Source organism: Ascaphus truei, unplaced genomic scaffold (genome assembly GCF_040206685.1).
Source record: "Ascaphus truei isolate aAscTru1 unplaced genomic scaffold, aAscTru1.hap1 HAP1_SCAFFOLD_2609, whole genome shotgun sequence".
Lineage (NCBI taxonomy): Eukaryota > Metazoa > Chordata > Amphibia > Anura > Ascaphidae > Ascaphus > Ascaphus truei.
In genome coordinates, this window is record NW_027455546.1 from 225 (window position 1) to 9971 (window position 9747).

The window sequence follows — 9747 nt, forward strand, 5'->3', positions numbered from 1 at the left end:
ATTTATTGTTACAGTTTACAGCTGAAACTGCTGGAAACATTGGCAACAAATGATCACAAACAGGAAAGTGTTGCAATGATCTTGCACTGCTGGGGAAGTGTGCTAACACCTACCATAGAAATCAAAGGATGCTCAGTATATTCAAACTCATTAAAAATGGCATTAAGAGTTTATCTAAAAAAACACAAATTTAGTAGTTATCTAATACTGCAAAACAGAGTTTTGAATATTGCTTGAATTGTTTTTTTAAGTTGATTCTCAACAATATTGATACAGTGATAATAATATAATCCTATGTGTGCGGAAAATGATCTAATTACAACGCTTACTTTGGGGGGGAAAACTCTCTTAAGATCTTTAGTTTATAACCTGTTTTTGTTTTTTCCCTTCTATTGTGTTCTTTATTTTGACTGGTGGAACTTGGAAGTGTATTGTTTGAAGCTTTTGTTGTGACTAAATAGTCTTTAACTGCCGGTAACAGGGAACAAACGATTAACTGCGAGACCATTTGAAAGACACGACCAAAAGTTTCCAGTATCCGATACGAGACCAGATTACGTGCCGGAGAAACGCATTCCATGTAATATTTCACGATTGCCACTCCAACTTCACATCCAGTTTTTTTGTTGTTTTTGGTTTTTTTTTAAGATCATGTGTTGAGGTTTTTAACAGAATTTGAATGACTGTAATAACCAAGGTTTCTCATCTCGTGTTTTAACAATTACATCTAAGCGATTTGTTATTTGTTCTGTTCACATGATACTGTACATAAAAAAAGTATCTTCATATATTTCAATGTTGGCTATTGAGGACCAAATTTATCGCAGTTGGTTGACTTTGGATGTATAAGACCTCAATGACTCTCTAGACTGCCTACCAAAACTTCCACAGCCAGACTCTGGAACACACACACAAGGGCTACACATGCTGAAACTGTATTTATCCATGGTACAAAACCATCCTGAAATGACTTCAACAAGGAAAGCCCATCATCTTGTGTTAGTTGAGCCTCGAGGACGTGGCTTTACTCTTCATAATTAGAAATGCACAATCTGAGCCAGTTTAAAACCCAGACCCACAGTATTGATGTATTTAATTGGGTCAACTGGAATTCTACTGGGGAAGTGACCTCAAATATACAACCGTATACATAGAAGCCCCAATGCACATAGTATGACAAATCATTTAGGTCATTTCTATGTGTATTTTTCTTCTCATGTGTATGGGTCATTAAGTTAAATCTTTTGGCCAAGGCAGGTTAAGCTTGCAACAACGTCAAGTTAAATCCTTTCAGTAGGTTCCTACACTGCCATTTCTATAGTGTGTCCTTTGTGTTTCCTCCATGGAGAAAAGAGGAAACAAAGCAATCATATAGTCCATGGTATGTGGCATGAATGTGGTACCTAAGGGGTGACAATTTAGGGGTGCTCTGATGTGGACAACATATGTTGGCCAAATATTGAACTTCATGACCCATACTAACGAGGAGAAAAAACATTGAAATTAACAACATCGCTTGTCATATTGGATGTGCATTGGGGCTTTTTTTTTTTTTAATGGTTCTAGTCCCATATATTTAAAAGTGGACAGAAATGTATAATCCCCCCTTATGTGTGAAACATTGTCTCTTCTTTTTGTTACTACTAGGTTTAAAGCAGGGGGTCTGCAGAGCAGGTCTGCGTTAATTTCAGCTCTGGGGACCCCCTGCTTTCCAAGATACTTACCTCGGAAGGTGATGCCGGTAACGTACCCAACTGGGCGCTGTAAATGAATGTTTAAAGGTCCCGCAGGCCAATAGGACGGCTCAACGCCATTCCTTGCCGCTTCCTATTGGCCCCCGTGACGCGGGACATTTAAACAGAAGAGATATACCGGCATCACCTTCCCATGCAAGTGTCTCGGGAAGCAATGGGTTCCCGGACCTGAAATCAATGCCTTTGAGCTCCGGAGACCCCCTGCTTTTCAGCTATGGGGGGGTTTTTTTCCTTTTCAAAGGCATAGGTGCTTTAAGTGTTTTTTGCCATGTCACCTGCTGCTTTTCTGTGTAAAATGGCATGTTTTGTGTACCTTCATTTTATTGTATCCATTATTCCTACAGGAAAACCCAAATCCTCACATGACATTCCAGAAGGTCTCAAAGCCAACGGAGGGATCGCACCTGCGTGTTCACGTCCTTCCCTTCCCTAAGATTAATGATGATAAAGTACAGGAACTTACTCAAGAAGGCCTCGCCAAAAATCAAAATGCCATGCTTGCAACTCGAGTGGAGAAGAAATGTGTTGTCCCCGCTGGATCATCTGTTGGTATGTTCTGTTCAGCATTACGTTGGTTTTTATTCTTCCTGCACACATTATGTAAGTTATGGTGGGTAAAAAAGGGACAAAAACCCTACAGTGTACGTGAAAGTTATATTACAGTGGGGGAGGGTGTTGGCCAGTGCTTGATGTAGTTACGCTAATCCCAATATCTACAGATGTTGTGTTCTGTAGTGTCGTTAAATACTAAATTTTAAGCACTATAAGAACTGATTTTAGCAATTGGCTGAAGACGTGAAAAGGGCCGAATGATAGATAAACAAGTTGGAAACATTTGCAATGTAGTTAATTTGAAAATGTGGTGATATGGAAATGCACAGGACTGATGAGTGAAGATACCTGTAGTGTACATACCACTCCTATTGTGAAATACTGTAAGAGAAGTCAGCATGAAAGTGAATCCGCATTCTCTACTCTCCCTCCTCCTCTCCCCTCTCTCCTTCTCTCCCCTCTTTGCCTCCCTCCTCTCCCCTAGCTCCCCTCCATCCTTCTCCTCCTCTCCCTTCCTAACATTCGCCCTTCCCCTCTCTACCCCCTTCTCTTTCCTCCTCCCCTTCTCTTTCCCCCTTCTCTCCCTCTCCTTCTCTTCCTTTCTCTTTCCCCCGTCTCCCCCTTTCTTTCTCCCTCCCCTCCACTCTCTCTCCTTCTCCCCCCTCCTCTACCCTCTCTCCCCCCTCTCCCCTCTCTCCCCCCCTCCTCTTCCCTCTCTTCCCTCTCTCCCCTCTCTCCCCCCTCCCCTCTCTCCCCTCTCTCCCCTCCTCCCCTCCCCCCCTCCTCCCCTCCCCCCTCCTCCCCTCCCCCCCTCCTCCCCTCCCCCCCTCCTCTCCCCTCCAACCTTCTCCCCTCTCTCCCCTCCCCTCCAACCTTCTCCTCCCTCCCCTCCTTCCTTCTCCCCCCTCCCTCCCCTCCATCCTTCTCCCCCCTCCCTCCCCTCCATCCTTCTCCCCCCTCCCTCCCCTCCATCCTTCTCCCCCCTCCCTCCCCTCCATCCTTCTCCCCCTTCCTCCCCTCCATCCTTCTCCCCCTCCCTCCCCCCCTGCCCTCCCTCCTTCTCTCCCCTCCCTCCCCCCTTTCCCTCCCTCCTTCTCTCCCCTACCCTCCCCATCCTCCTTCTCTCCCCTCCCTCCTCCTCTCCCCTCTCCCCCTCCCTCCCCTTCTATTTTACCCTCGCTTTCCCCTTTCCCTTTTAGTATTATTAAACATATTCTGTACAGAGAGGGGATTAAACTGGGTCCTATTCCGAGGATGAGTTAACGGACGGGATTATAGTGAAGTGTCACATTCCATGAATGTTCTTTTAATGGACTACAAATATCTGAATGGGAAAAGCATGTTGATTTCCCCCCTGCTCCCCTCCCTTCCAGTGGCTACAAATAACCTTATCACCTTCAAAGACCGTAAAAAAAACAAGCTGCGTCTAGCCAATTACTATGCCCCTATTGAAATCCCGTCAAGTGAATGATGAAAACTGAATGTGCTTGAGATAGTGAGCCGCTTAGTCTTGCATCTTCTCAAAGATCCCTCTGGGGTTACCTCCGCGGCAGGTGATGACACTATCAAAGTTTGGGGTGGGGAAGTTTGGCCAAAGGCATAAGGCTACGCTTACTGTATAGTGCCGGCGACATCAGGCTACGATCGCTGGAAAAATCAAATTGAGATGACTTCCAGCGATCGCGACCAAGCCTTCGCACCGTCGCGTCGCGCTTACTATAAGCGCACGCGACGGCAGCAATGCATTTTTTTTATCTCTGTCTACGGCACTATAAGCGCAGCCTAATGTGCCATCTCCTGTTTTAAACTCGACTATTCACTCTATATCAGTTCGTTTTTATCCTGGAGATCCCTCTTAGTAGTGATGTACAGGCCTCCATTTTGCTTATTTAGAGGGACCTTGTGACCTGGACCAGGGTGGGCAACTCCAGTCCTCAAGGGCCACCAACAGGTCAGGTTTTCAGGATATCCCTGCTTTAGCACAGGTGGAGCAGTGTTTGACTGAGCCAGCTGTGCTCCAAGCACGGGAAACCTGGCTTGTTGGTGCCCCTTGAGGACTGGAGTTGCCCACCCTGGTCCAGGTACTGCAAGTCTCTATTCTCCATAGAAATGCAGGACTATGAAGAATGTAATGCAATGGAAGTACTGGGTGGAAGTGTTGTGATGGCACGGACTCTGATTGACAATGGTGTGCAAAGGCCAAGATTTTTTTTACAATTACAGAGACATTTTGTAATTCTCTCCTCCCCTCCCCCCCCCCCCCCACACTCCTTTCTACGGCCAAGCGCTGGTTGAATGTAGAACCTGACACTAGGGAACTGGGGAGGTTTTCTGTTTTACGGTTTTTCTGTTTTACGGTTTTGAGGTTTGTGGTTAAGCCCACTTGCTGTTTTCGACAAGCCCCATTAACCGTTTTTGGAATATAATCTTTGGAAGACATAAAGATTTAACTATATCCACGCCTAAGCTCCTATTAATCACGTTGCTGCCGGAGTGTGCAACTTCTTGCTGCAATGATTGCACAGAAGATGTACATCAAACATTATCGGCTATAAATTGAATTACTTAAACTGTAAAAAGTCAATTCTGCAAAAAAAAAATAAAAGGTGCATATACTGTATATAGTACAGTGTTATAAACGTTCTCATCGCCATTTAACGATTCGAGTTCTTTTTCTGTTTAGTGTATTTTTTTAATTTTTTTTAAATATTGCCATTAAAATGCATGTCTTTCCAGAACATGGTGTTCATTGTAAAGATTTCAAAGGATGGTGTTGTCATGAATGTTTAGAACATCATCTAACATGCTGTGCAGTTAAAAAAATAAGTCTGTTTTACATTTTATAATATTTGTAATATTATGTAATACCTAAAGCCTGGAATTTTAAAGTGTCTTAAGACTAGATAACTAGTATGACATGCTACTATTCCTCTATATGTTGGACATGTGGCATGTCACTTAACAGTAATTGCCATTCCCAAATTTCTGTCTTCTCCCTTAGAATAAGATGTACTGTAAGTAGAAATGCAAGACTGATAGCTCAGCAGTTTTAGTACCTCTCCTCTGATATCCTGCCAGCAGCACGCATTCAGAAAGCAGTATGTGTTATTTTGCTGTACCTAAATATCTGGGAGGGAAAATGATGCACATCATTTTACGATTATTAGTTGTATGCAGACTACTTAAAGCATGTCAGGAGTTCAAGCTCTACATCATAAAGCCAATGTAATGTGTATCACAGTGTACTGCAGAGTGCACAACCATTGGGAATATAGCACCCCTTGTTTCCCTGCTTGTTTTCCAAAGATCATTTGCGTACATTTAATTAGTTGCTCAACACGCTATTAAAAAAATGAAAGCCTGCAGCCCTTTAGGGAGTATGCCTTAAAACACACCAGTGATTTGTTTGATTGATAATTAAAACAATACCGTTTGCGAATTTAGAGATTTCAGCATGACAGTCACAGATTTCACCCTTGCGATTTATTTCAGTCTTGGCAGTGGAAAAGTACAGAGGAATGGCATTCTTTGTTCCCCGGCAACAACCAAATCCATTTTAAAATGCTGTTGTGGATTAAATCCCAATTAAACTTCTAACATCAAGTCCAAATATTTCATCTGGTGCTGTACATCCAGAAATGGGAACTCAGATGGGAGAGGGCATAGCACCAGCAGTAATGTGTAAAGCAGCAGTCCAAGTATTCAAGCAGGGGGTCTGCGGAGCTGAACCGCATTGATTTCAGATCCGGGGACCTCCGGCTTCCCGAGATACCTCCGTAGGGGGGTAGGGGTATCTCTCTGTTTTTTAAATGTCCCTGTCACGCGGACCAATAGGAAGGAACAAGGGATGACGTAACGGCTTCCTATTGGCCCAGCGGGACATTTAAGCCGCCATTTCAATAACCCCAACAAGCCCAGCTGGAGCTGCTACCGGTACCCCCTACGGAGGTAAGTATCGCGGGAAGCAGGTGATCCAGAGCTGAAATCAACCCTGTTCAGCGCTGGAGACCTTCAATCTTATTTTTTAAACATGCCACTTGTACTGCTGCTTTTAATGACAAGTTCAGTATTCGTATTATTTGACTTGTTCTTTACTAGTAGAGCAGATCCATATTATTTTACCACTGCAATACCTAATATAATTTCCCTTTCGTGCTCTTGATGTTGGTACCCGCATCAATATGTCAGAATCGGCAACTCGGCTGCTGTCAAGGTCCTATGGAACACTGGGTATTTTGACCCTCACATAGGGTCTGAAACATAACTTCAGTACATCAGTGTCCAGCTTGACTCCCAGTAACAGCCCCATATATAGCTTTCTACTGGTACTCTGTCTGAGTAGTGGTGGTGGTGGGGGGGGGGGGGGGAATGCGTGCAATTAAAATTGTTAGCTCCGCGGGGCAGGGTCACCCTCTTCCGAACGTTATCCTTTGGCTGCTCATATCCCCCATTGATACTTTTTTTTCCCACCAGTATTGTCATTTTGTAAAATGCCACCTACACTGTTGGCGCTATATAAATAAAGGTATACATACAATGTGTGCCCTGCTGGAGGACATCTTCGTATAAAGAGTCAGAGTACAGCAGATGGCATTTATTGAAATGGATACAAAAAAAGCCTGCGTTGGTGGCAGGCGCCAAGTTTGTAACTGATTCAGCCGGTTTACTGATCTATTTTACCTGAAGATCTCAACTTGATCAAAGAGGTATGTTTGGCTCATCGCCACGATGATGCGCCGCCCCAAAACAGCCAGATTAACCACAAACGTGTTTATTGCTTCAAAGGGCACTCGCCTCTTCAGCACTAGGATGATTGGGAATCACTGATTTACATGCTGCATGGTGCTGTGGGGTTAAATAAAAAGAACATTTAGACATAGTTGGCAGATTTGTATGGTTTTCAAATGACTAGAAAGCAAAGTCAATGGTTTGCAGTTGGAGACAGTGTGCACTCATGACTCTTAGGAATGTATTGGGTGGAATTAATTCCTCTCTCTTTGCTTCCTGTCAGTTTCCATAATGGACAAGGCGAGCTCCATTTTCAACAGCGCCCGAAGACTGGAGGTCGTTAGAAACTGCATATCGTTCATATTCGAAAACAAAATATTGGAAACGGAGAAGGTAAAGCTAAGATATGTCCTCCTCCTATATAAGATTTTGTTGCTTACTAGCAGAGCTTTATATGCTAAGTAACGGATTTGATCCGCTGTCATCAAACAAGATCTTAACCTCAATTTCTGGATGACAATGCAACACTTTTCAGAATCAATATATCAGTGGAGGTTAAGGTAGCAGGGCCTTATGCCTGTCGCTTTTCTGTAAGTGACTAAGTAACTCATAACAGAGTCTATCAATGAAAAGATATTAGTATTTCCCACCCCTGGATCCATCATGGGACATAATGCTTCAATTCAGATAATCACTTGTTAATGCTGTTATTTCTAAGTAGCCATTGCTGTGGCATTGCAGCTCTAAAAAGCTACCTATGGGGTAAAAAATAAATTCTGAAGCAAGCCACGGTCATTTCAATAAAACATAATTACAATGTTTTCTTTTTTTACACTACTATTGTGCATTTGAACCAACATATACTGTATGGCATTTCCCACATTTTGCATTTTTTAAAACAAACTTCCAAAACAGTCTGAGCCCAGTTGTAATGTTCACAGATTGGAAAGGTCTCTTAGGAAACATATATAGACCACATAATATAGATAGCATGATTGATGTAGTGCTTTGGTATTGTACTGTAGCATTTTAACGTCAGCAAAGTCCTCCTGTGACATTCCATGAATGTGTCATGTTTGGAACTCTTCATTTCTGAGACGCTGCCAACTGTCTAATATCTTGTCTGCGACTTCTCTCAAGTGACTTACTTGCATGTCAGATCCCCTAACAAGTCTTTTGGTTTGCCTTCAGATTCACAACGTTTAAAGCACCTCTAATGAACTTGGTGCAGTGTATAATGATTAGATACATTTCATGTCCCTAAAACTCATTCTCCTTGGAAATATTAAACTTAAAACAGTAAACTACACCCCCCTCCCCCCCCCCCTTTTCTCCCCTGCCAATAATGTTTAAAACATTTGTTAAAGCTCATCTAAAGGGGGTGAGTAGGGTAGGGGAATCTGACCTGTGGTTTTCTGACCTCCAGAGCAGCGATTTATTTTATATTTGTAGTTTGACGTTTTCTTTTGTTTCAAAAGAGGCACAAACACATCTTCCGGTGACGTTGTTAATTTACAATGGCCGCAGAAGCGAGCCCAGACACTGCGGTCATTTTGTCCACCGGGCAAGTATTCTTGCCTGATGGACAAGCCAGTTTGGCGGTCAGGGGACCACAGACCAGCTCCACGAAACCCCCCAGTACAGGCAATTTAAAAAAAACTTAGTAGCGTGCAGCATGGATTGCTTAAGGTAGCACTAGAACCAATCTGTATAGTTTAGTACCCTTCATTGCAGCACTAATAGAAAGGTGCTTCCTCATGGTAATGGTTTCTATAATTAGAGGGAGATATGGTGGGTAACCATTATTAGTCTCCAACAATGTATTGGAGATCCCTTTTGTGTCAGAACAATATGTAGATAGTTGGAAATGTGCAGTCTTATTTAACATTGCGTTATATTTCATCATATTTGTTCTCAGGAGCATGACAAAAAGACGGATACTTCAAAGTCAGCTGGACATGTCTTTTAATGCAATCTTTTCTTGACGCTGTAAATGTTCTCAGCTTGTTTTTTTGACAGAATTCTATCTTTCACCTCTGCACAAATGTTGGCTTTAGACACATGTTGAGCAAATGGTTCAGATCTATGAAGCGTTGTTCCTTGCATGCCAATAATTTTCCACAGAACAAATATTTCAATGAAATAACCAAGTGTCTGTAGTAAGTGTAATGCGTTTGCTTTCCCTGTTTTCAGACCTTGCCTGCTGCATTGCGAGCCCTAAAAGGAAAAGCCGCTCGACAGTGCCTGACTGAAGAACTGGGTCTGCATGTTCAACAAAACCGGGCAATATTGAACCATCAGCAGTTTGATTACATAGTCCGAATGGTGAATTGCACGCTACAGGTATATTACTGTCCGTCTTCCACCTTTTTGAGTAGGGCAATAGAGGGGATACATGTTTCTTTACCTGCTTCTCATTGGGTGTATGTGACATTATTGGGTTAGTTTACCACTACATTACTTGCCACATTGTTCTTGGGTTAAACTTATTGTATACTGAAAGATGAGGCAAACAGACCCTAGTAACCTGGTAGGCAGCTTTCCTGCTCCCATTCGTGTTGGCCGCCTTTTGTTGGTCTTCCTCGTCGTTCCTCTATATGTTTTCTTTTGGTAGGTCCCAGTTGTAGGTCTGGGATGGGTGTCCTCCCTAAGTCCTACACACGCTCTAGTACGGAGGTTTTGTGGTGTGCAGCGCGTTAGAAGAAAATAAAAT

General features: G+C 43.1%; 1 protein-coding gene across 1 annotated transcript; it reads left to right on the top strand.

Moving 5' to 3' along the window:
* The first annotated feature begins 2093 nt into the window (after window positions 1–2093).
* On the top strand, window positions 2094–9494 carry LOC142481406 (myotubularin-related protein 13-like). The gene is made up of 3 exons (XM_075582846.1): window positions 2094–2303; window positions 7318–7427; window positions 9228–9494. Exons 1-3 carry the CDS (start codon window positions 2117–2119, stop codon window positions 9477–9479), a joined length of 549 nt encoding a protein of 182 aa, XP_075438961.1. The 5' UTR covers window positions 2094–2116; the 3' UTR covers window positions 9480–9494.
* Window positions 9495–9747: the final 253 nt, after the last annotated feature.

Coding starts and splice junctions, on each gene's coding strand:
- LOC142481406 (XM_075582846.1), top strand. CDS start 2,117: ATGACATTCCAGAAGGTCTCAAAGCCAACGGAGGGATCGCACCTGCGT. Junction 2,304..7,317: donor CCCCGCTGGATCATCTGTTG/GTATGTTCTGTT, acceptor GCTTCCTGTCAG/TTTCCATAATGGACAAGGCG. Junction 7,428..9,227: donor AAATATTGGAAACGGAGAAG/GTAAAGCTAAGA, acceptor CCCTGTTTTCAG/ACCTTGCCTGCTGCATTGCG.